The sequence below is a fragment of the Galleria mellonella genome, unplaced genomic scaffold (genome assembly GCF_026898425.1).
Source record: "Galleria mellonella isolate WM207_F2 unplaced genomic scaffold, CSIRO_AGI_GalMel_v1 utg36, whole genome shotgun sequence".
NCBI lineage: Eukaryota > Metazoa > Arthropoda > Insecta > Lepidoptera > Pyralidae > Galleria > Galleria mellonella.
Genome location: NW_026442086.1, coordinates 4,044,691 through 4,072,340, shown reverse-complemented (window position 1 = coordinate 4,072,340; position 27,650 = coordinate 4,044,691). Strand labels below are relative to the sequence as shown.

General features: G+C 32.3%; 3 protein-coding genes across 4 annotated transcripts in view; 2 read left to right on the top strand and 1 right to left on the bottom strand.

Annotated features, from left to right (window-relative positions):
• The first annotated feature begins 871 nt into the window (after nucleotides 1-871).
• On the top strand, nucleotides 872-4,834 carry LOC113520663 (bromodomain-containing protein DDB_G0270170-like). Its single transcript, XM_026906059.3, has 3 exons — nucleotides 872-1,157; nucleotides 2,552-2,774; nucleotides 3,229-4,834. The coding sequence occupies exons 2-3, from the start codon at nucleotides 2,562-2,564 to the stop codon at nucleotides 4,729-4,731; spliced, it is 1,716 nt and encodes a 571-aa protein (XP_026761860.1). The 5' UTR covers nucleotides 872-1,157; nucleotides 2,552-2,561; the 3' UTR covers nucleotides 4,732-4,834.
• On the bottom strand, nucleotides 4,780-10,473 carry LOC113520664 (prostaglandin reductase 1-like). 2 transcript variants are annotated; one of them, XM_026906060.3, is made up of 6 exons: nucleotides 9,752-10,473; nucleotides 8,652-8,751; nucleotides 8,018-8,206; nucleotides 7,545-7,651; nucleotides 6,397-6,663; nucleotides 4,780-5,048 (listed from the first exon to the last, which is right to left on the bottom strand). In XM_026906060.3, exons 1-6 carry the CDS (start codon nucleotides 9,855-9,857, stop codon nucleotides 4,816-4,818), a joined length of 1,002 nt encoding a protein of 333 aa, XP_026761861.2. In that variant the 5' UTR covers nucleotides 9,858-10,473; the 3' UTR covers nucleotides 4,780-4,815. The 2 variants fall into 2 exon arrangements, with proteins under 2 accessions (XP_026761861.2, XP_052753237.1); XM_052897277.1 differs by lacking the exon at nucleotides 9,752-10,473 and adding an exon at nucleotides 8,972-9,218.
• A 10,154-nt stretch (nucleotides 10,474-20,627) lies between these two features.
• LOC113514620 (G-protein coupled receptor Mth2-like) overlaps nucleotides 20,628-27,650 on the top strand; it is a 32,323-nt gene continuing 25,300 nt past the window's right edge. Inside the window, exon 1 of the mRNA XM_031910372.2 lies at nucleotides 20,628-21,623. Coding sequence (XP_031766232.2) covers nucleotides 21,189-21,623 — 435 coding nt within the window. The 5' untranslated portion in view covers nucleotides 20,628-21,188. The remainder of the gene's footprint in view (nucleotides 21,624-27,650) is intronic.

Sequence of the window (27,650 nt, the reverse complement as noted above, 5' to 3'; positions counted from 1 at the left end):
AGTGTGGTTGATATCACTGAATAAAGATTAATTTGAGGTAAAATATGATTACAGGAAAGTCAACAATCTGTGAATACAAATATCTGGTGTGCATTTCATTCTTGCTCTTAGTGAAAAAAATCCAGTAATATTAACCGATATGCTTCTTATATTTTGTGTTACAATTTTTAATGTCTCTGAATGTGGTAATAACTTAGTACAATCTTCAGGGTGGCAAGTGTAAGATGTAAAATAGCTTATATTGTCTAAGTTATCAATTATATGTTGAATATTATTATCCATAATCGATATTAATTGTTAAATATGTACCATATTTAAAATGTTTCATTATTATTTCTGAATTGAGTCTAAATAAATGATGAACTAAATACCATTCAAACTTGCCAATAGTAATAGGTACAAACAGACCCATTGCAAGCAATATACCCTATCAGGTCGACCTCCACGCCGTTGTCCTTGAAAAAATCGTGATTAAATGTTGTTAATTTCGTCATAAGGAGTTAAGTGAGCTATCTTCATTATTATATATCATCTCACATTAGTGCCCTACCAGTGTATGTCAATAGCGCAGGCGGGGTTACCATTCCATTTTAACACATAAAAAAATAAATGTTAATTACAATCAGCTGCTGAATTTGAATGTAAATTAAATTTAAAACAAATTATGCACACAAAGTATGTAATATGTAATGTAAATTGTACGCACACTAATGTAACTATTTTCTTGCATTTATGTTTGCATTTCCAATCTGTTATTATGAAAATACGTCTATGGATACATTTTAAATTTATAATCTGTGGTAAACATCTTCTTGGTGTCTTTTTATTTATCTGCAACCAGCTGTCATTTAATGTTTTGTCGATCTATACGTCGAGCGAAATTGAGCGCATAGTTTTTCTAATCTGTGGTTAAGCAACAAACTAATGATGAGTAACGATAATGGTGAACATAGATTAGTGTTTATGTAAATATTGCGTTTTGCCTCCTGAAATTATATTTAATATTCAATATTTTGCACAATTATAATTTTACTAATTCAGTGACTTTAAATTACTACTTATTACGAATTATGTATTTAACTTTTTAATGTCTGTCGTACAAATACCAGTCTAAAATCACTTGGGTACAGTGTAACAGTCACCATTAAATGCACAAGGTATGTTAAAATATCATATTAGAATTTATTTTTAAGGACACATATCAGTATTCGTAAATTCTACTTATTTTAATACATAAGAATTCAAGTGTAATAAATCGTTTTTGTCATTCGAGCTGTTTAATGTGTAACAGAAGTAACTTTATAGCTGATTGTGAAATTCCACAATAAATATAATATAAATAGCACTTAATACTAATTATAATCACAAAGGACTACTATCAATCTCCACATTGTCTCCTGAGAAACATCATAAATAAATAAAATTGCACAAGTGATTTATGACATTTTTATTTTAATGGGTAAAAATAAAATAGTAACTGTCTTCGCTATCGGTATATGCTGGCGGGGCACCAGTGAGAAATGATATGTGAAGATGTATATCGGTCAGTTGGTCTGTCATGATGAATTGGATAATAATTAGCCACAACAGTACAAAAGAGAAAACTCTATGGAAATAATCCTAATAAGGTATTTCTAGCAAAGGACTGTTAGACCAATAAGTGCCTGTCCTACCCAAATACTGAAATGGTACAGTTTTTCTATGACTTCTAAGAATACAAGAAACTTCTCTGGATTTTTTAACAATTTTCGAGAATTCCAATTTGGTATACCTCTTTATCTATCTTTTATGGGAAATCGCTTTGTGATTTGATAATATAAATAGAGTACACATATTTATGTATCATATCAACCATTAACTGTCCCCTGCTGAACATAGGCCTCCTCCTATTAAGGGGTTTTACCAGTGGTTACCACATTTGGCAAACAGGTTGACAACCACAGTTAGGCTTTGATGTTAAATAGGAGTGCTGCTGCCTATCCATCGATTATTAAGTTCACTAGTTACCTCTTACAACACCACAGGAAAGAAAGGTATAGACCATTCTATGTCAGGACTAGTGTTTTTTTATATACCTATTTTAGATCCAAATATAACAATTGGTAATTCTACTGATTTTCTATTTTGGCATTCAAGATCACTGGTTAGACCTCATTACTAACTATTCCGATCCCCCTACACAAGGTTGCCATTCCATTTTCATACATTAAAAGAAAACCCATTAATATAGCAAATGAAAATAATGGAATCCTCTAATATCCTTATTACTAGCAATAACCTTAGAAACCATTGTGGTTAAGTCTTGTGGAGTTTCTCATGGTGATTTAACTGACCTATTAATTCATCCATCATCTCTTATTGGAATCCTGTCTTACACTAATAGCACAAACAGGGTAACAATATCATTGTTATGCATTAAAAAAACTTGTTACTATAAGAAACTTTAATACAATTTTTTGCCAGATCATTGCTTTTTCTTATTGTGGCCCTATCATCTACACTATGTCATCTGACTGTCAGTAGTTGATATTATTATATGAATGTTTTCCAGGGTTAGAACAATGGGAGGTTGTCGCTGTTCATATGGCTCATGCACTGTGAAAACTGATGGTAAAACTCACATGTTTCACTACCCAGTGTTTGACAAAGTGAGGTGCCACCAATGGTTGGTTAATGGTAATAGAACTGATTTCCTAAATTTGCGAGTGTCACAGCTCAGGAACAGAGTGGTTTGTCAACATCATTTTAAAGATGAACACTTCATGAATTATAAGGTAATAAATAATTTAAATATGGTCTATACATAAAATACATTAAGTAATATAATACATCTTTTAGTTATAAATATGAATATTTGTAAAATTATTTTAATGTATTGATGTTTTGATTTTTATTACTTAATCATTTATATCCTACATTTCATTTTACACAAATTAAAGATTATGTCTGTCATAAAGTATATACCATACTTTTATGCATATGACATAATGGATTAATAACCCATTAAACTATGGCCCTATTTTTTCTGCTGGATAAGATAGACTTTCCATAAGAAAAGTATATTAGCCTACTATTACTACTAATTCAAGTTTTCTTTCATTAGCATATGTTTTACTATTTTAGTCATCTGTAATGACATTTTATACATTTAAAGAAGTGATGTATTCTTATGATTGTATTCATGTAAATTTCTTCTGTTATTTAATAAAACTTTTTTTATAATTTCAGAAAGATAGACTGAAATGTGACGCAGTACCCACAGAAGATGGTCCTTATTGTAATCTAAAAAGTAAAGTAGAAAACCCATCTATACTATGTGATATTGCTGTTGACGATATTGAGAATGAATGTTTAACAGTTAGTGATAAAAAAGCCAATTATTCAACAAAATATGCAGATTTTTTGATGAATAATGATGTAAAAGATTCAAATGTATCTACTATTAGTACAATAAAAAAGGAAAACTTAGAACAGTCTAATAATAAGGCCATACAAAACATCATCAATATGAAGCTCCCAAATACCAGCAATATCAAGTACTGTGTTACTGATAAGTTTGGCAATATTCAAAATAATAATATTATACAAAGAGAAAATCAGAAAATAAATTTAATCAATAATTATAGTTCAGAATGTAAACAAGTACAGCCACCTAATATGATACAAAAATATCAAACTCAGTCTATGTTAACGTCGCCACTTTCCAAGAACTCTCATGAAAGTTTTATTGAAATTGATATGGCGCCCGTGAAAAATAAAAGTGTCAGTATATTAAAAGACAATAAAACTGCAGTATCAATGGTCAATCCAACGAAAAATAAAATAAAAATCATATCAGAGAAAAAAATATCAGAACCATTTCCCATTCCAAACAAATTACGGCGGATTTCTCCAACTTCAGTTATCTGTGGACCAAATACTGAAATTAGAATTCAGTCAAATGAAACAGATAATTTTAACACTGTAATATCAGATGATAAACCAGTAGAATACACTATTGAAGAAGTGGGTATGAAATTTAACGATATAAATAAGGAAGAAGGACCTCACGTTGACAATATAGCGGCACAAAAGACAAATAAAAATATAACAATTGAGAATATTGAAATTAAACAAATGTCAAATAAAACCCCTGAAAAAAGTATTCAAAACCTATGTGCGACAACATCCCCTAAAATTTCTCTTATGAAGACTAAAATACCACCAGAAAGAGTAGCAAAAATTGAGGAAAAAAGAAAGTTTAATATGAAACTAAGAGACATTATAGAATCTTGTCTTGATAAATTAGATGATCCTTATAGAATTGTTGAGGAAGTTAAACAAAAACATAATACGACGAAAGAAATAAAACAAAAGAAGGTATCTAATAATGAACCCAATCAGGATAAGGAATCTAAGATATCTAGTATGCATGAGCATTCTGTTGCAATCTTAGAAGACCGTATAAAGAAAATGGAAGAAACTTTGTTAAGAAGAATAGATCAAAATTCTGAGAAGATAAATGAATTAAAGTTTTCAATGTTACCTCACCCTTTGAATACTAAGTCTGTCACTACTCAAATTCCAGTAAATGAAGAATCGCATAAAAGACGCCTTTACCAAGAAATATCAAAATATTTAAGCCCAAATGCAAATAATATAATTTATGAAGAACTATTTTTGAGTAAATATACTCAAAAACGATTAACTTCACCGCCTTTAAAACGTCGCAAGGCTAGGTGCCTTTTGTGATAAATAGGTAATATGTAGTGTAAGGTTTTGTAATAAGTTACATATTACTATATTTTACATTATTTATTTTAAAAATTACATTTATTAAATAATTCTCACGAGAGCCTTCCCTGTATTTGCTCCCCTAAATAATCCTATGAACGCATCGGCTGTTGATTCAAACCCATCGATAATGTGTTCTCGATATTTGAGCTTTCCTTCTTGTATCCACTGTAGATTTTGTTTGATTCCTTCAGTTGTGCGATTAGCGAATCTATTCACTTGAAATCCTTCTATTTTTAACTGTTTACTTACGATTGAAGGTTGCAGTATAGTAGCTGAAAAAGTATTTAATAGGTACATTATTTATTTATTTACTAGGGATCTAAATAATATATAGCCTATTTTTCTCATTGATAATGTAGATTTCTATAGTTTAAATTAAATTAATTCGTTTTTGAGTTTATCCATTACAAACAATAAAATCTTTCCTCTTTATAATATTAATATAGAAGAACACTAAAAGCATACACTTTTATTATCTTCAAATACCTAATGTTTAAATTTTAAAGTATGGTCTTGACTTTATTGTATTTTTTTATAAGAAATACATGCCTAATTATGTTTATTATTGTCATTACAATTAGAATTTTCTTAAGTGGCCTTAATGATGGTTAAGACCGAACGTTTTGTTTTTAGATGATTTTTGTTAATTTCTCAAAACTGCTTTTTTTCCCTATAATATTGACATGTACCTTTGTGTATTACTATGTGCATCCCGCGGCTTCGCCCACATAAGTTAATACATAAAGAATCTCATGTTAGTACATGAAATACTTAGGACAATATATGTTAGGATATAATACTAACAATATAATATAGTACCAAATTTCATTTAAATATATTCAGTATATAGTTTTTGCGTGGAAGAAACACAAACATCCATTCATATATACAAACTTTCGTATTAATAATATTAAAAGGATTATTTTTGACTTTTCGTTTATTTTTCTTTTACATTTTATGTCATAAGTCGAAAACTATGACGTAAAAAATACATAAAAATACATTTGTAAATGTATAAACGAATCTCTTTCATATGATTCCCATTTTTTTTTTAATGGATAAAAATGGAATGGTCACCCCACCTGCGCTAGGATACGCTGGCAGGGCACCAGTGAGGGATGATTGGTGAGGATGAAAAGGCAGGTCAGTTAGCCCATCGTGATGAATTCATCAAAAATTAACCACGATGGTTTCCAGGAGGTACCGCGTGGAGGTCGACCTGTTAGGGTATATTGCTAGTAATGGGTCTGTTGGATCTCACTACTAACAATCCCTGTACCCCATATGATTTAGGCTAGTACACCTATTTTGAAATATCAAATATCCCTTAAGGACCCCCTAGCAAACTATTTGTTCAAACCTATTACAATATGTGGGGGACATCAATATATATAAACTTAGTTTTTTTTTTTTTGTGTAGTTTACATCAGCACGATTTTATTATAGTAGGATACTTTGACTATTTTATTTATTTATTTCACACTTTATTGCACCAAGCAAAATAATAATAATAAATACAGTAAATATTAATGAGAAGTGATACAAAAGGCGGCCTTATTACTAAGCGATCTCTTCCAGACAACCTATTTTAATAACTACTTAAAAAAATTACTCGATTACCTTTTCGATTTTCAGGTTCTGTTTCATTATAACTCGATATTGCACCGCAAACTGCCACTCTCCCAAACTGATTCATTTGCGATATTACGATACTACTTAATTCTCCGCCTACATTATCGAAGTAACAATCTACACCATTTGGTGCGTTTTCCCTAAGGAAATCTGCAATGTTCACGTTTTTGTAGTTGCCTGCAGAATCAAATCCGAGTTCACCAGTCAGCCATTTGCACTTTTCATCTGTTCCAGCAAATCCTATTACTCGACATCCTGAGAAAAAAAAACAATTGTTACTCCTAGGTACTTACATACAGATTCGCTATATATTTATTTAACTGTAGCCGGTGATCCGGGGGCCTAGCCATTTAAAAAAGATACATATGCACTCTGAGACATACATATCTTTAACCATAGCTAAAAGATCGTGGGATGGTCAATTCTGGAGTGAATACGACCCTCCCTCCCCCATTAAATACACCTATGGTGCCCTGTGGATTTTGTTTTATCCTGTGATTTAGAAAACAAAATTTTCTAATTTGACTGAGGGGGCTGGGTGTTCAGGACTGTGCCCCCAGATCGTTGCCTGGTTTCTCAACACATGTTTTTTATTTATATCACAAAGGTGGCAGACAAGCATACAGCCCATCTGATAGTAAACAGTCACTAGCCTATGGTCGCCTGCAAAACTGCACGTTCGCATTGCCGACCCAAAATAAACCTTAATATACCCTTTTTGAAGAACCCTATACTGTAGTCTCTAAGGAAACCCTTGGTAGGGTATGGTATATTAGCTTGAGGACCAAGCCGTTGTTATAATTGCGTGGTACTTACTCTCTTATTTAGTATTCGTGATATATCCTCACTGGTAACCCACTATCGTAAATCTAGAGCTCGCATAATTGTCAATCCATTTTCGTCCATTAAAAATCCACCTTTGATCCACTTCTGATTAAAAATGTTAACCGTTGCCTATAGATATTATGACCGTTTTCTGTTTAGTATTGCCTAGTATAGTATTATGTTATCTGTAGTATTTCTAAGTTAATGAATTTGCATTAGCTAAAAGTATTTATACTCAGAAAATACGATGTTACTTTGGGAAGTGCTAGTACACAGCTGCTATCTACGTATAAAGTATAAAGATTCTTTACCCAGTATCTTGGCGATTTGACCGACAGCTCCGGCAGCCCCTGACACTACCACTGTTTCTCCAGCATTTGGTTGACAGATTTGTGTAAAACCAAAATACGCGCTGTTCCTATAGAATAAATCAATATACGATACATTAAAATTACTCGTAAAGACGTGGTGAACTTAACACTAGATATGATCAGGTTTAGCCAAGTTGTGCATTTTAATGTGCTTCATCTCAGTTACTTAACATGACAAACAAACTGACGATCCTCCAGAAATATCTATTGCTATTGTCATTTCAATAAGGCAGAGTCAATATTTTTTTTTATGTTGGAAGATATCTCAGCCAATTTTGAACCGATTTTGATGATTCTTCTTAATATATATTTTTTTAATTTACGTTCCATACTAATCACCAAACCACCAAAATAGGTTTTTTTTTAAACTAATAATAATTTATAGAACTTACAAAGACATACAGATGACTCACCCCACTCTTCCACAGACGCCTAAGCCCAAGGATACAGGCAAGTTACCAAAATCCGGTAAACGATACAAATATGGCTTCTGGTTACAGAATTTTTCATCACTAGGTTTTGTGATAGTATATGTGCGCCAACCAAAATGACCCATAACCCATGAACCAACTGGATAATCTTTATTTTTACTTTCGATAACCCTAAAACAAGTAATCAGAAAATAAGCGATCAAATGTGAGATTAACTCGTGCAACAAGACTTCTTTTAATGTGAAGAAAATGGAGTAATGGTACTGTTTATGATATCAGTATAGACTTGCAGCGTATTTATCGTGTATAGGTAATAGGTCGTATATGGGTAAGTATTAATAGGTAGAAATAAAGTGGGGTAATTTGGTCCATCATGATGAATTCACCCGGATTAATATTAAATCCTTGCAAAATTCCACTTCAATCATTTCGACATACACAATGATTGTACAAGTAGGTATAGTTTAAAAATATTACAGTAATAACATCGCAGAATATACTGTGACACTCATGGCATCCCTCCCTTTTGGATGACTGCATTAGCTACATCTTACCCTTTAAATCGAAATAGGTAAAATAAGTAATAATAATAGGTAAGTGTAGGTAGTGTACTAACTTAGCTACTTGACTTCCAATCATATCACATGGGTACTTGTCGCCGAGTTTTACCCTCTGATATGGATCGACGCTTATGTATGCTGCTTTGGCCAAAAATTCTGTAAAAATATTAAGGTATTAATTAATACAATTCAACGAGTATCTCGACTGTTACAATAAGTCACAGAATAAGTAAGTATACCTATTCATCTATGAACAACATATTTTTGTTATAATATTTATAAGACCAATATAGGCCAAAACAATAATTTTTTGAAATTTTGTTTGTCTTTATGTATGCTTTTGTTTAAACAGGAGGCAGACTAGCATGCAGCTCACCTGATGGTAAGTGACAACCGTCGCCCATAAGCACTCGCAACACTAAAGGAATTGCAGGTGTGTTGCAAGTCAAAAGGAATCTGCTCTTTTCTTGAAGGTTACGATGTCGATATGTATATATGCTTAATATGTATGTATGTTTGTTCCAACTTATGCAAAAACTACTGCACCAAATTGGATGCGGTTTTCACAGTTAAAATCTGGTAAAAAGTTTTATGTTCATATACCGTATAAAAGTCTTTATTTTAATGGTTTACCTACTTCTGAAATCCACAGGTACGTAGCAGTGGGCAAAAGCAAGTACATTCATAAAAAAATGTTTTGATGCTTGAACTGTCCTTACAAATCCATCATATGTAATATAATTTCTTGGTAAAAATATATCTTGTTGATAAAAATCTTATTTCATTCTAGAACCGAAGATTCTTAAGGATAAGGATCAAGTGTGAAATACATACAAATATAAATAAGTACACAATTTAGGTACACATATAATACACAGAAACGGGATAAACGATACTTTCTCTCTGGCAAGTTTATCCAAATCCTTATTGAATAAATATAAATGTGAATGTGTGTTTATTTTGTTAACTCTTAGCGCCTTAACGGCTTGATCAATAATTATGAAATTTGGTAACACGTACCACGTACACGTACGTTTTATTACGGTCATGCAGGTTACGCGGACAATGTCGCGTGTACAAGCTAGCTAAATATAAAATGTAACAGTTACCCACGTCGTAACCATGTTATTAAGTATTAAGGTTATTTTTAACTCACCATCATCTTGTATCTCGGGCAGTCTTTCTTCAACAATTTGAAAATCACTGTTTTTTGGTTCTCCAAAAAAAGGCTTTAGAACAATATACTTTTTTGCTAGCACCATGGTAAACAATTTTTTTTTTAACTGTGATTACTTTTCGTTGATGTAAGACTGTATAGACGCCTCTAGATTGGCGGGAAATTTAAATTTAAGCAAAATTAAAAAACTGCAAAAATATTTCCAACCTATTCAGTTTAACATTATATCACCGTTCGTAAAATGGTTGGACTATTAAGTAGGCAGAAATGTAAGTAGGTAAAATATAAGTTGAGATAATGTCATATTGCCGTTATCAGTACATACAACTATCTGTGTAGACCTATCAGTGACAATAACATTGGGTTGCATGATGTTATCTATATAGACTTGAATAAAAATGATAAAACCTTAGTGATATATTAAATACCTACATATTTTAGTTTATTAGATTTGTTAGTACCGTTATGTAAAGAGTCCAGTCTTTTGAATGAACGTAAATGGAATGGAATGGTTACCCCGCTTGCGCTATCTATATACACCAAAGGTTCTCAAACTTATTTTGTCTACTGCTCACTTTGAGAATAAATTATTTTTAGCGCCCTCATTTTTTCACCTACTTAAAAACCATTATTACTTCAAATTACAAATCACCCCCCAAGCCTCTACACAACGGCCCCATTTTTTCTGGGTCTTTTACCGCCCCCCTTTAAGCTTACAGCGCCCACAAGGGTGCGTTATCGCCCACTTTAGGAACGGCTGGTATACACTTACAAATTGCTAGTAAGGGGTGAGAATAAAAGCAGGTCAATTAGTTCATCGTGACGAATTCAACACGAATTAACCCGATAGTTACTCGAGGGAACCGCGTGGAGGTCGATCTACATACTCTATATTGCTAGATATATGATGGGTGTTAAGATATCACTAAGAATCTCTTTATCCTCAAATTTTAGGAAACAAAAAAGAATCGTGGATCTCAGGGTTTGAATTACGTGCTGGCTGAATGAACGCGTTCGACTTTTTCGAAGATTAAAAATTGGTCGCACTATGCCGACTTATTAATTACTTTGTCACCAAATTTATATTTTTTTTATTAGGCATGTAATAGCTACTTCAAAACTGATATCTTATAAAAAGTACGTACGTAAGTAGCATGCGACTCACTTGATGGTAAGTGACTATCGCCGCCCATGATCACCCACAACAGCAGCGGCATTGCAGGTGTGCTGCCGACCTTTTAAAAAGGAATATACTCTTTTCTTGAAGGGTATGTTGTCGTATCGGTTCGAAATGTCTATATTTGACGGAGAGATTACGTTTGCACATTTTCGCTCATCTCCGACAAAACATCGTTTATTTTGATAAATCACAAGAATTCAACCGGAACTCTGTGCTCTCGTCTGTGTGCCGAGGCTGTCTATGCTCAAGGAGTTGGTTACACAAATTTGTAATTTAATAACACTGTAGATAAATTGTCATGTACCTAGTATAACAGAAGTGAGGGGGATGGGATTATATCCTATTAACATAATAACCTGCACGTAGTCTTTTGGAGACCATCATATTTAATTCCTCTTGAATTCACCTCGATGTGTTAACTAATCTGACTTTATCTTCATCACATCCTTTACTGGTACCTTGGCATTGTAAACCGTTATTATAGGCGTGTGCGTTTTCATTTATTTATCTTTTACTGATCACATTACAAAAAAGTATTTTGTATAAAAGAAAAAATCATCTGTTACAAAATAAAATATAACAAACAGCATTATTAGTAATAGGGATCCCATTGCTGGCCAATATACCCAGACGAATTAACCTCCATGAAATTCATCTGACAATCATTCTGGTTAATTCTTAAGAATTATTTACGATGAACCAACTGATGTGCTTTCATTCTCATATATCGTTTTTCACTAGTGCTCCATCAGCGTAAAGCAATAGCACAAGCGGGGATAATATTCCATTATCACCCTTAAAAAACCCTCATGCTAACTGAACGTTAACTGGAGTCTCTGATTGGGGACGACAAAACTTAGTCCAATTTAACCCCGCTAAAACACAAGCTTACGCGTTCACAGCTAAAAAACCCCATTTACTGTGGCTCCACAGTTCCGGGGCACGTCTCTAACATCTTTAAAAGTCTCTAACATCTTTAAAAGTCTCTAACATCATTAACATCTCTAAAAGCATTGGGATACTTGGTGTCGACATTTCTAGTGACGTACAGTTCCGTGGCCACTTCGAAGAAAAGATGAAGCTGGCATCTAAAAAAATCGGTATACTTAATACAGCAAAGCACTATAAATCCGCCCCAAATAGAGTATTGCTGTCATTTATGGGCGGAAGCATCTAAATACCCGCTCTGAACCCTTCGACTCAGTGCAAGGGCGAACTATGAGAATTGTCGATGATCCCAGGCCTACAAGCGGTATCGAACCTATAAGTCTTAGGAGAGATTTTGCCTCACTCTGCGTATCTACCGCTTGTACTACAGATTGTGCTCAGAGGAATTGTTCAATATGATGTCCACGGCAACATTCTACCATCGCGTACAAAGCGGTTTCAGATATGTTTTCTCCCACGAACACTCAGTTTATGGAACGAGCTCACTGCCGAGGTTTTCCCAATAGACTATAGCATGGGGTTCTTCAAAAGGGGAGGAGGTAGAGGTTTCTTCAGAATCTGCAACGCGCGCGTAATATCCCTGGTATTGCAAGCGTTCATAGGCTACGGTAACTACTTACTATCAGGTGGGCCGTATGCTTGACTGCCACTTCCTGGATACTATCGTAGTTAATTCCTAATAATCTCATTACTACTGGCCAATGAAGCTTATTCATCCTCAACCGTAATCCCTCATTAGTATTCACTAATATAAATTAAAACTGTGATTGTAACCAATTTTTTTCATCCATTAAAAACTAGAACCTATTTGTGTGAATGGGTGCGCTCTTATCAAAAGTTACACAATGACATATGACGTAGTTTACAGAACAATAGTTGTATGTGCCCTCATAAGCACGAAGCTAGCGACAATTGTTATTTAACAATTTTGATAGGTATGAATTTGAAAAATTTTGTTATTTAGACTGTTAAGATTCGATGTTGAGCTCTAGACTTACATTATACTAAGTCTAAGGCTCTATAGCATTACATGTCACAACCAAAGTACATATTCATTTTCGACAATAATAATGAAAAATCATCAAAAGGGACTCTAAACATCAGTAACCTTTAAACACATAATATGCAACATAATAATTATCATTACCACAGGTATAAATTACATATATTGACAATTAAAACTAGTAGTTTTATTTGTCAATAATAATAAAACACTATTTATTATTTATCCGAGTTTTAATAAAAATAATTCTCAAATTATTTTACAATAATACTCAGGAATGACAGCAGACTATTCTCGCTTATCATCTGTAAAACAAATAATGTACCATACATAAATAAAAGAGATTCTTATTACTTATAATCTAGCAGACGTTATAGGAGAGGGATTTATATGTTAAATGGTTTAAAAGATAAACCATATCTATCATGGACGAAACAATATATTCTGTTATGTCCATGGTACTGCTCATGTCTATAGGCGACGGTTACCACTTTCTATCAGGTGGGCCGTCAGCTTGTTTACCATTCTAAGTTGAATAAAAAAAAACATAATATATTTATCATGCAATAGTAGCGGATTGATTTCCGCACAGTACAAATATTGTATTAATATCTGTTTGTATTAGTCTGGGTATTATCTATGTACAATATATATATATTTATAAAAAGTCAGTTGTCTGATATCCATAGTGCAGCCTGCTTAGTTTGGAACAAGATGACACTGCGTAATATATAAAAAAAAACCTTATGAATCAATCATAAAGCGCCAACTGATCTAGCTTCATTTTCATCTATCATTGCTCCAGCAAAAACCGGTAAGCACAACCAGTGTCTCCATTCCATTTTCATTAATCAAAAAATGTATCTAATTATATTATATCTACATTTAAGAGCATTTATTCATGTCAAAAATATTAAATTAATCATCATCATATCAAGCGTTAAATGTTCACTGCTAAACGTAGGCCTTCCCCATAAGGGGAGTTTTGCCATTAGGAACTCCAACTTGGCAAGGGAGTTGGAAAACGCAGTTAGGTTTTGGTGGTCCTTTAAATATCCACATTTTAATTATTAACTTTAGTACCTTGGGCGTTAGATACATGTTATTTGTTACTATATGTTGTTTATTTCAATTAAATAATAAAACTATAAACAAAACGATTGATTATAAATAAAAAAAAAAAAATCGAATACATTAGATTACACATAATATTTACAATCCCAGAATCTATTTAATATATCATTTATGATCTATGCAGTAATCTCGTACAGAACAATATGGAATACCAGGAAAATGCCGTACTTTTTTTTATATTACAAACTAGATATATTTTTATAGACATTACAGGATAGTATTTTTTAATCTGTAAATTTATTTATAGTCACTCATAAAACTATCTCTACCTCTGGAATGGAATGCAACGTAAAATCAAAATTAGGTACATGTTGCTCATATCTATAGAGATCAGTTACCACTAACTGTGTAACCCCGCTTGCGCTATCGGCATACGCTGGCGGAGAACCAGTGAGGAATGATAGGTGATGATGAAAGCAGGTCAGTTAGCTCATTGTGACGAATTTCGCTAGAATTAACCACGACGATTTCCAGGGGGAACCGCGTGGAGGTCGACCTGATAGAGTGTATTGCTAACAATGGATCAGTTAGACCTCATTACTAACAATCCCTTCCCTCCAGTTACCACTAACTATCAAGTAGGCACTCGCAATGGATTGCTTGCCATTGAAATTGCAAAAAAAAATTAAGTATGTTCTTACGGAGTGGGGGCAACCATGGCGGCTGCAGTTAGCTTCGAAATTATGCTGCCGGCGACCAAATTGCCGTAGTACGCCTGGGCAGCGGCGGCGGTGCTGCCTGCCGCTATTCCGGCACTTCCAAAACCCAACATAGGAGCCACTAAGCCAATTCCCAGGCCTCCGGTGGCATAGATAACAGTGCCACCAACGACGTTAACTATGATTGCGGACAATAGCCCCATATTCTGAAATATAGAGATGCTTTGTTGAACCGACTAAAAAAAACATCATGTACACTTAGTATAGTCAGGTTCAGAAGCATTTAATGGTAATGTAAATAAATGAGTGATTGAACGTTATCAACAGACTTCAAAAATGACACTAATTTCATCTAAAATGTCTTTGTGACAATTTCAACAAAACTTCATCGTTACTTAGGACTATAGCTCTTTGCCGTACATTATAAAAATCGATGACTTATCTACATATAGCTCTATTTTCTCGTCACAGACCGACTGAAGAGCTTGTGATGGCCGCCATGTTGTCTATGTGTATATTGGTACATAACGAAGCAAAATGCCAGATTTATCTCCCACAAATAAGTAGGAAAGCATGAAAAAAATATCCTTTTTGATGTCGTACCAAGTAAGGACTCAGATTTTGTTCCACGAATTTTTTTCTCGTACTTCAATCGTGACAAAACCAGTTAATTTAAAAACCAAACTACTGAACTAATTTCATAAAATTTATATAAAACCAATCTGAAAGCCTTTACTTGTGACGCCAACATTTGTGCTGAAAAACAGCACTGTAGCGCATTAACAATAAACCAAGCACGGGCCTAATTCACAGAACCATTCAACACAAATACACCTTTTTCATTTATGCTGCTGTGGGAGTACCATAATTCTATATAGTTAGCATAATTAAAGTGTTTATTTCTTTCTTTAAAAGCACAGCCTTTCAGATAAAAAAAAAATATCTATAAATCGATAATTTTTTTGATAATTGATGGAGTTCTGAGGTAATAAAAGTATGTACAACAGAATTGATAATAACCTTCTATTTGATATAAAGTTTGTAGAAAATGCTTTAAAACTGATATATATTAAAGATAATTTTATTATAGCGAATAAGTAATACTATATATTCTAATAAAAATATAAATAAAATTATGTACTCACGGACAAAACTTTATAAAACACTATATACAATAGTGGAATACGTGAAGCACTTGAATAGCCCGTTTATTGTAGACGTTTCGATATTTATACACTCATGTTGTCTATGGCCATGGCTATGGTACAGAACAAAATGGCTTCTTGCACATTAACCGAGTCATGTTGTATGAATTTTGTTTGATACGTACCTTTAGTAGGTATCTTCAAACTCATTATTTTATCACCCACCTTTTTCAGATCGAGTAGTCTCACGAGTACCGATTGTGCTTATAAAAAAAGTATAAAATACTATCGATTTGTCTCTACTTCGCGCTGGTGTAATGAAACATGATCATTTTTATATAAAATACAAATAAAATATGGAGGTTGACCTGACAAGGTATATTACTAGCAATGGAGCTGTTAGCCCACTTACAATTCCTTAACATTACTAACAATCCCTTTCTCCCCTATATAGATAAAATGTCTCTATTCAAATTTACCAAATTATATTTAATTAAAAAATATTGCCAAAAATTGATTAATTACTGATAACGTCGAAAAATCGTTTTAATTCGATTTAACGAAAAAATTTACATGCCAAACGTCTTATGACGAATTTTGACACTTTTTGCCAACAAAACTTAATACATTCCTAAGATATTTATTGTTTTATATGTATCTGTGTATGTCCTGATTATAAACATTGCTATTCATAGTTTAGTTCTGGAACTTCTCTGGTTTAATTTTAATACACTACTCGGTAGATAATATATTCCAGTATGGACGGTACGTGCTATGTGACTGCACAGGGTGTTTGTTTGGTTTACAATTTTTATTTGTTTACCAATTCTACCATTATATTATAATAAGTCGTCAAAATCACTATTTATTCGTATCTACCTACTTACATTTTTTCTTAGCATTTAGTTCTCATTAAAAAAAAAAAACATGAAAGTAATTTTAGTTATCGTGATTCTATAGTAGGAGTAATTTGCAAGTGGCCATTCGTGTTTTTATGGATCCATATTAAAAGATACAAAAAACCATTATGGTGCGATTTTATCAGTCTGCCTTTCATTACAAACAGTTTTACATATTATTGGCCCGTATATATTGCAATGGAAATATTAAAATAAAAAAAAAACTTTTTTACTATGAGGTCCAAAACAGATATTCAAAATTAAATTTCTAAATGCTGAAATGTTAATTTAAAATACAATAATAATAATTCGATATAATGTTCTTATACGATAATATTCTACTTCTACATATGTATATTCTCAAAATTACTATTCTCATGTTTCGTACCGATTGATTTGTGTTATGTATGTTGGTATTGTGATAAATATGACTTCTTAGCAGTTTTCTGTCTCATGGTGTTTCTGTGTATTCTAAATACGGCGAGCATTCTCAGTAAACTGAGTATGTTGTATACACAGTTTTTGTTTTGCTGTTTGCTGATCAAAATATTATTATTAATTACTTTTTAACGTAAACAGAACAAAAAACTTCAGAGATATTATATGAACGGAACCCTCGGCGAGTGAGTTCATCTGACACTTGACCGGTTTTATTCTTTTTTTTTTGTTTTATCTGACGTGGCGCACGCCACCGGGTTTTACTCATTATAGACAATTGTTTAGTTCTGAGTGACTACTACAAAAAAATTGGTCAGTAAAAGTAATTGCCCTATTTAAAAATATTAACATCATTTAATTAGTAGCACATTATTTATTATACTTTATCATAAATTTTTATAAGTCTAATTTTTTCATTCACTAAAAATTCCTTTAGTAAAATTCATAGATAATTAGCCAAGATCGGCAGCTTATACATGCTTATTTTTAAGCAGAGTGTACTGCCCTCTACCGAGATAATATTGCATTTTTAAAATTATGCGCAAACACAAGTAATACCACAAAGCGTCTCCAGATGCCGTTACTTATTTTACAAGTACATATAAACAGCGCTGTTATGAGTATATATTATATATGATATAATTATATGAAACTACGAAATTATCTCAATATAATATAATAATCATAATTCTTAGTAAATTATATATTTACGGTACTGTTCATGTCTATAGGCAACAGTTACCATTTTCCATCAGGTGGGTCGTCAATTGTTTGGCATTCTAAGTTGCATAAAAAAAATTCTTGATAGCCATGTTCTTTATCTAGTCAGAATAAATGATGTATTTACTAAAGAAGACCAAAGGGTAAGCTAGAGGTGTAATTTTGTATAATATTCATAGTATAAATAAAAATCTATGTGTTAGACTAAGTATTAAAATTCTGTAGTATTATTATCATTAACGTAAGTGGCTCTGGACCGTTCCTTATGGACAGATAATGGCTGAGATGATGATGATGATGATTATTTTTACCATTAAACAGTTCCCATGAATCAGTATATGTATAAAATAATGTGCTAAGTTAGGATATAACCTACCCATGTACCAAATTTCATTCAAATCCGTTTAATTAATTAACAAACATGGATGGTTGACCATCCATCGTAACAAAGTTTCATATTTATTCCATTAATTGAATTATATAAATGGAAGAAGTAACTTCATCAAAAATACTGACTAATTCAAGATGAATTAATCATGCACGGTGCTTTCGAGGGGGGCCGCGTGGAAGTCGACCAGATGCTAATAGCTCAATGTGCTGAATTTATTATTACAACATCTACAGGATGAAATTAAAATCATTAATAATATTTTTTAAAGAAAGGTCTACTTGCTAATGAACTACACATCACTACTGTTTTTTTTTTATGTGTCATAATGGAATGGTAATCCCGCCCGCGTTGTTGGTATGCACAGGCAGGGCACCAGTGAGGGATGATAGGTGAGGACCAAGCATGTCAATTAGCCCATCGTGACGACTTCAACAAGAATAAGCCACGATGATTTTAAAGGAGAATCACGTGGAGGTCGACTTAATATAATATATTGCTAACAATGAGGCTCTTAAACGATTGCCTAATATTAATATTGATATTAACACGACCTTAAACAAATTTAAATCCACTTTGTATAGATTCTTTAGTTTAATTTAATCAGCTTAATAACAGCATGGCATGTATCATTGCACATATGTATAGATTATAAGTGTACAAATCTTTCAAATCCAAAGTATTACTGTAGTCTAACTATTTATTGTATGACTAGTATTGTAGTTTATGTAAATTTTCATCCTAATAATAATATATTATGAATACGCGTGTCGTGACGGCCTTTAATTGAAGCAGCATTTTATAATGTAACCTTATTAGAATGTATTTTAAGTAAATATGTAATGTATGCTTTGTTGGTTGTCCTTAAATAAATAAATAAATTACTAAAAATTTCTTCCCCCCTACTCCCCTACTCATATAACTACGGAGTGCTACACTGAGCACTTTTTCCAAAGAAACATGAGTCGATAACATTACATGTTCTGGGAGGAAAAGGGATTGTTAATAATGGGGATTAGCAACCCTATTACAAACAAAATATCCTATCAGGTTGATCTCCTCGCGGTTCCCCCTGGAAACCATCGTAATTGATTCATTAGTGAATTTGTCACGAGGGGCTAACTGATCTGCTACATCTTCACCTATCATTCTTAACTAGTGCCCTGCCTATGCATATCGATAACGCAAGCGGGATTACCATTTCATTATCATTAATTTAAAAAAAAATTACATGTACTTATATACATTTGACTATATCGTCGAAAAACAGCAAAAAATTTTGAGCTAACGTCCAGCTGTCAAGTTAATAGGAGTCATACTTCAGACACGTCTATATCTAAGTTCGTTAAATTTTTTTTATGGATAATAATGGAATGATGGGAGGAAGGAATTGTTAGTAATGCGGACTATCAGTCCCATTGCTAACAATATGTCCTATAAGATCGACCTCCACGTGGTCCTCCCTGGAAACCATCGTTCTGAATTCCTGGTGTAGGTATTCATCACGATGGGCCAACTGACCTGTCTTTTTATTTTCACCAATCACATCTTACTGGTGCCCTGCCAGTGTATACCGTTACCGCAGGCGGGTTATCATCAATTGAAAAAAAAATGGAATGATAACGCCACTTGCGATATTGGTATTCGCTGGCAAAGTAGAGTACGGGATATACATATATGGAGTACGGGATGATAGGTCTGTTGGCCTATTATAACGAACTCACCAGAAATCAGTAGTAGTTTAAAGGAAAGAACACACGTAGGACGACCTGTCGGAATATATTTCTAATAACGCACACTGTGGGGAAAGGGATTGTTAGTAATGGGATCTAACTGTCCATTGCTAACAATACTATATTTCATCAACTACTAATACTATAGATATGAAATTTGGAATATTTCCAAATATATACAATATTTGAAAGTATAATATAGCCCAATATATTAAAATAAAAAACAATTAAAATCATTACAATTACTAAAACCTTTACAAACATAATTATTATGATCCAGTTCATAACTACAGTTACGGCCTAAAAGAAAGAAATAAAGAAATTCCTATTTCAATAACAATAATTATTATTGTTAACTATTTTATAAAAGAATATCTCATATAATGTTATATTCTTTGTTGCGGTTAGAAATATAATAGGTAAATACAATTAGAGGCAGTGTAAGTAAAGGTGAACTCTGTATCTAGATAACATGAGACTTTATATTAAAATAAATTTTAATATAAAGAAAACAGAAATCTATTTATCTAGAAGGTTCTGAAATACTGATTGTATTTCAGAACCCTCGGCTTATAAATTCAATCTACATGTGACCGGCTTTAATGTAAATGGAACAATACCATCAGTAAAGTCCCTACGAATCGTTGCAAAATTATTTTAATTAATGCATGCATTTAACGTTCCTCTGAGAATGAGTAACTATGTTCATGACGTAGGTAGAAGTAAATATTTATAACTTGTGCAACTGATAAAGAGCAGTTGGTTCAGGAGTACATACGTAAATATGGACAGTATTCCAGGGTACAGGCTGAGGAGAGAACCACGCGTTAGTCAGAGTCAGCCAGTCGGCTTCCAAATATCGCGTGAATCACACGGTTCGTACTCACTCACCTCACTAGCAGGATACCACCGCCGTTGAATCTACATCTTATCTCTTATCATTATAAAATGATACATACGAATTACCTCACGAGTGCTGTGATAGCGAATAACGATAAACGTTGCGATCTAATAGACTGATTTTATATACATTATATGGCACTTTAACCATGAGTTATTTTATAAACGCAACAAGTGAATAAAGAACTGTTTTGGTGAATTAAAAGTGTTGTAGATTTATAAACAAATTAAATATTTATTTGAGTAAATACTTACAGTGGTGATTGACAATGGTGCAATTAATGTTAGTAATTATATCGGCGTTTTCAGTCATATCTCATGTAAGGTGCAACCCTTGCAGCGAAGTAGAGAGCATAGATATCACAAATGGTGTGTTATATGACAATGGTTCCATCTTTCACAATGGGGTAGAATACAAAAGCGGTACTTGGTACCAATCTGACCCGTCAGTTCGTCTAGGATGCCCTTGTATTGGCCGAATATGCCTGTGGAAGTGTTGTGGTGCGAACGAAATGTATCAGAACAAACAATGTACCGAGTCTGATTTGGAAGTGGTTAACCCCTTCAGTCCGACGGTTTACAAAGGGCGGGAGGCGTTGGATGTGAGTGCACACGTGCATTTCTTCTACATGTACAGCACTCTATGTGATGAGAAATACCTCGTCGATACAAGTTCCAGCCACGAGGAGTTATTCCTTCAAGAGGTAATAAATCAATGTTATTTTGTCGAAATACGGCTTCTTACTTATAGATTCTTATCGTCAGAAATTAACATATGAGAAAACTTAAAAGCATCGCAGTATATTCTGTACTGCCTACGGTATTCATATTTCCTTCACATTTATTTATTTAATTGTATTGAGGGTAGCTTACAAGCAACAATTTCTTTAGATAACACAGGTTATATTTTACGTAGTGTGAAAAATCTGTCAAAAAATCTCTATTCCTTTGTTATTTGAAGCAAGCAGGTATTGTTTGATATATAAGTTATTATCCTTGACATAATTTTATTCGGTAATAATATTTGTCTCCGTCAAACATATACATAAATAAACAACTGTTATCTATTTAAAAAAATAGTATTATCGTGTTTATCAAACAATTCCTTACAATCTGTATACGAATAGATTGAGAGATTTTACCTTCTAGGTCGTAGCAAACACTGAATTTATATACATATGTGTTATTAAAATTTATTAATATATTTAACAAGTCTACAGTAGTCTAATATATATATTATTTATTTATTTAAACTTCAATGCACAATTAAATAATATAAGTAACTGTACATATGGCTGACTTAATACCTAATGGTGTTCCCTACCAGTCAACCATGAGGCAAGCAGAAAATAAAAGAGGCGGTGCTTTTACTACTAAAATATGTATAAATATTGTTACTACATATTAAGTACATGCATCCATATACTTACATACATATATGTGTATATCTATTAACAGAAATATTTAAAATGTGGAAGTTCATTAAGATGTTTAATATGATTTGAAAAGTACACAAATCACACACAGATACGTACACAACCAATATTTTTTATATTAATTCACATAGCCAAAGCAGCGGGATATAGCTAGTGTTTAAAAAAATAAATATTTTTGTTTAAACATAAAGAAATCTATTAAATAAAAGGTGTAAACAATGTATAAAGCAAATGAAACTACATATATGCTTTCTTAAATATGTATATCAGTCAGAAATTTTACTATACAGGTGACGAATACATTATTTTCCTTTAAGTCTTCCTTATCGTGTATTTCTTCGAAGAGGGGCCATTTTTTTAAGTAAACTGATAATATTTTACCATTCATAACTTTATCAGAATTAGGATGCAAGAATGTAAGTGCCTATTTCATGAGGTAAATTGTGGACACATAGGGACGCTACATTCTAAATACTATCAAGTAATGAAAAGTTTAAATAATTTATTAATTTAGTATTAATTTCTAATCATAAATAAAGATGTTAAATTATTTTTTTTATCAACAATAAGAAATATTTTCAACTGTGACAAATTTGTATGAGAGTAAATCTACATTTTTTTTTATGCAACTTACAATCTACTCATTGTACAAATAACTACCAAAATCGGTTAACAATTGGAGGAAATATATAACTTTTAAAAAACATAGGTACAGAATTTAATCAAAAGTATACAGAATATATAGAAAACCTACATATACTACCAGTAATATTGAACATTTTACCAAAAGATTCATGCAATAAAAAACTTTGAAGTAGGTATGTTGCTTATGGGAAAATGTCCACTCGCAGTATCCGTTATTTCTCATCCCCGTGCAAAATTTCTAAACCCTATTTTAACGAATATCTACGTAATGGAGAAATATTTAAATATTAGTTCAAAATTTTAAGTTTGTATATGATTAGTCAGTGATAAATACAATGCAGATACCAAAAGATATAAAAGTATTATTTCCTATATCAGTCACTCAGGGAAAACTATTATTTTATAATGTAATTATAACAAACAATAATGTCGTATTCAATTAATTAATAATTTGACCTGAAGAAATTAAATATATACCTACTTACATAACGACACAGTATAAGTATCCTTTTCTATCAGACGGGTCGTATGCTTGTTTGCCACCATAGGAAATATCGATATAGATAGCGAAATTCTTTATATACTTATTTCAGATTATTATAATACTAACTGTACCCCACAGCTTTACCAAAATGAATCATTACATATGTATACTATGTTTTAAGATATGACATAAGCCGTTCAATCAAATCCGTTCAGTAGATTTCACATGACAGAGTAACAAACATCCATCTATCCTCACAAACTTTCTTATGTATAATAGTAATAAGATGAGTAACACTTGCATATTCTTAAATTTTAAACAACATTGGTACCTATTATTTCCATCGAAGCTTAAATTAAACAGAACAACAAGCACTTTACGCGTGTTGAAAGGATGAACGAGTGATAGACTTCGGTGATAGACGATTGTGTATAATCGGATCCGTACGGGAGCAGTGACTCGAATAGCGTGCCCATTCGTAAAAATTACCAAGTAACAACTAATAACAACTTTTTTAAAATAAATCAATTTGTAAGCTTTTTTTTTTTATTTAAACTTTAACATGGACAGTAAAATTACCTATTCCACCTTTCGGAAAGCAGGAACCCAATGGCTAATATATTATGAAAATGTGTCACTAAACGAATGGAAAGGGGTACCTACACGAAATGTTTTAATTAGGTAATTAGGAATATAATAAAATACTTTTAATTTACAATAGAACTGTGCTGACCGACCAACAATAGGTATCGCGGTGTGTTGTTAGCGTCAGGTGCATTTAACTTTGATTATGAAGAAACATGCGATCACCGCCCAAGCAGGGTAAAACCATATAAAACCTAACTTTTATTTATTTGATTAGTACGTATATTCAAGTATTTTGTATTAGTTTTTATTCAATATTTAATATGTATTTGATTTATTATGCTTAAATAAGAATTTAGGTAAATATATTAAATTGAAGAAAAAACAGCCTGAATTACTCACACGTCAAACTACAGAATCTATACATTTAATATGTAATAGATTCTAAGTATAATAATAAAGATGCGATGTTAATGATGAAATTAGCAAGGGGTCTGATCGATTGCCCATCCTTGTTAAGCAAAATTTCCCTAAAAGTTCCTAATACTAACTCGCGTCACTTTAGACTTTTTAATATTCCACTGACTCGCATCCAGTACAGAAGCAATTGCTTCATAATACGAGCTTCCACTATTTTAAATGGTGTATATAGTAGCGATAACAAAATGGATATACAATATTTTTATAGTAGCAGCAGTTATATAAGAGAAACCGCAGCAAATTACTCGTTAATTGATTGTAACGACGTTTAGCCTGTATTTTTACATTTATTAATTATCTAGACTATAAATAATTCAATTTTCGTTAATTATGTGTATATATATAGTTAATTATTATGTTATTACAGCTGTAAAATTCCTTAAAATAATAAATTAAATTAAATATTACTTATTTTACTAAATTTATAATTTTATTTAAATTATTTTTAATTTAGAACATATATAATAACTATCATAATAAAATAATAGCATATAGAACACATATGTACACATAGAGACATAGATACATTCTAAACCATTAGTTGCAACAAAAATAAGTACTTTTTGTTTTATTAAAATCGTTTAATTAATTTCTACAAGTACCAGTATTTTGTTGTGTAAGTTTACTTTAGTACGAATTGGCAAATAGAGTTGTGTAGTTACCGACATCAAATGTTTTCTATGGTCAACCCTAAGTTAACATTCCGTTGGCCATTAACTGGAACAAAACACCGCTTTTGTAAATGGTGCTGTTAACTCTGACTCATAAAAGATAAGTAAACATGAGCCTAATTAACTTCGTCAGAGTATTTCGAGATTTGTATCTTTTTCTACTAAATTGGTAAATACTAATGTATTTACCAATTTAGTAGAAAAACATACATCTTTATCTATATTGTAGTACATTGAAATTCTTTTTTGTGAACAATAGATAATAAATATTATTTATCATAAATGTGCCTGTTTCCTGCAGCGTCAACGCTTAACTGCAGTTATCTATCCATCTGCTAAGCGTGACAACTACCGGCAAAACCCCCCTTTTGGGGGAATCATATGTTTAACAGTGGATAATAGACGGCTTATATGATGATGATTTGCCTGTTTCCAGCAATAAATTCGATTTACGTGAAATTTGTAATAACTTATTAGTTAATAGCAAGTTATATAGACTTTCGAGCACACAATGCACCACAAAGAATAATGGCTGCCTAAATCGTCACAAAATTAGAAGAAACGCGACAGTAAATCCTATAGATTGCAAAATGGATTATCCAAATCTGTTCAGTATTTGCGTTGAAGTAATCCAGTAACACGGCAAAAAAATATACTCCTCTACACATCCTCCTTTTGCAAACCGCTAAAAATTAAAGCAATTCCTATAAATATCTTGAGGAAAATTAAGGATTGAATATTAAAGAATAAATATTACGCAAATCCATTTGCAATAAGTAGCTACAGGACCTACATTTTGTTCCATAATAATTAAAGACTGATCCAACAAAAAAAAAACGATTTCCATTGCGACAAAACCAGTTATTTTGATTCAAAAAGTAAACTACTGAATTAATTTTAATATAAATTCTATGGGACCAATCTGTAAGTTTATCTTTTCATATAAAAGTATTTTCCAAATTAGTCTAGATCTGACGGTGTTACGAGGTAACAAGCATAAAAAAACGTCACTGAATTGAGAACTTCCTTCTTTTTGAAGTAAATTGAAAATTACTACTTCACACAAGATAAAACAAATGCATGAATTGTAACGTCTTGTTGTCATATTTCATTAAAATATTTCAATTTAGAACATGGCATTATGTGTAAAAGTTGATTTTGGTTCATAACAAGCAGTGTATGCTATACAATAATTTAAGATTGTTGTTCATAAAAAAAATACAATTCCAAATATGGCAGAACTAGTTATTTTGATTTATAAACTTAACTACTGAACCGATTTTGATAAAATTTCTATAGAATCAATCTGTAAGTATATCCTTTCAAATAAAAAAAAAAAACTTTCTGAATCCCTTTACAACTAACGGAGTTAACGGTACAATTAACGGAACTAACGGTAACAAACATAAAAAATGAACCGAATTGAGAACACTCTTTTTTTTAAGTCGGTTGAAAAAATGAGGCTATAATCATCACAATAGGGGGGAAAGGGATTGTTAGTGATGGAGACTGAGAATCCCATTGCTAGCAATATACCCAACCAGGTCGACCTCCTCGCGGTTCTCCCTGGAAACTATCATGGTTAATTCCTGATGAATTCATCATGATGGGCTAACTGGCCTGTTTTCATTCTCATCTATCACTCACCCTTCACTTATATACATATCACCTTTCATTGGTACTCCGCCAGCGTATCCCGTTAGCGCAGGTGGGGTTACCATTCCATTTACACCCATAAAAAAAATCATCACAATTGTAATATGGGAATAAAACAAGAATAAATACCTACATAATATTTCAAAAGGAATTTTCAAAGTTTGAATTCGTTTTTATATTAGTAACTTGAAAAAATTGAAAACAAATGCTTGAAAAGTTCCTTATTTAGAAGTCGTTTAAAACATTGTTTTTAAAATCCCTATGAAAACTTTCAAAGTCTATACTTTTTATACTCAAACTCGTATGCCTACATGTCTTCATTTTTTACAATAATTAAAAAATAATATTGTTGATCACAATAACAATATGTGTCACACATACTTCGACTCTATTTCAAGGTTGCCAGATCCTTGAGAATCGTGCATTTGTTAGTTCAGGCGTTCTCAGAAAAACCATATGTTTGCTTACCAAACCGAGTTTGTCGCGGGAAACAGGTCGTGGTCGCGACCGTATATGTTTAAAAATAAGCCCTCACTCACTCATCGGAGAGGGTAACAGTAATCAACACTTCATCACGTGGCTATAAATAATATACATAATTGAGGACCTTTGTGACGCAATGGTTCCTACCATTTTTTTAAGAGATGATAATAATATGGTAACCAGATTTGCGGGGGGAAGGAATTGTTAGTAATGGGGAGGTTAGTCCCATTGCTATTAATATACCCTATCAGGTCGACCTCCACGAGGTTCCCCCTGGAATCTATCGTGGCT

Coding starts and splice junctions, on each gene's coding strand:
- LOC113520663 (XM_026906059.3), top strand. CDS start 2,562: ATGGGAGGTTGTCGCTGTTCATATGGCTCATGCACTGTGAAAACTGAT. Junction 2,775..3,228: donor AACACTTCATGAATTATAAG/GTAATAAATAAT, acceptor TTATAATTTCAG/AAAGATAGACTGAAATGTGA.
- LOC113520664 (XM_026906060.3), bottom strand. CDS start 9,857: ATGGTGCTAGCAAAAAAGTATATTGTTCTAAAGCCTTTTTTTGGAGAA. Junction 7,652..8,017: donor GGCGTCTGTGGAAGAGTGGG/GTGAGTCATCTG, acceptor TTTATTCTATAG/GAACAGCGCGTATTTTGGTT. Junction 5,049..6,396: donor AGAACCTGAAAATCGAAAAG/GTAATCGAGTAA, acceptor ATACTTTTTCAG/CTACTATACTGCAACCTTCA.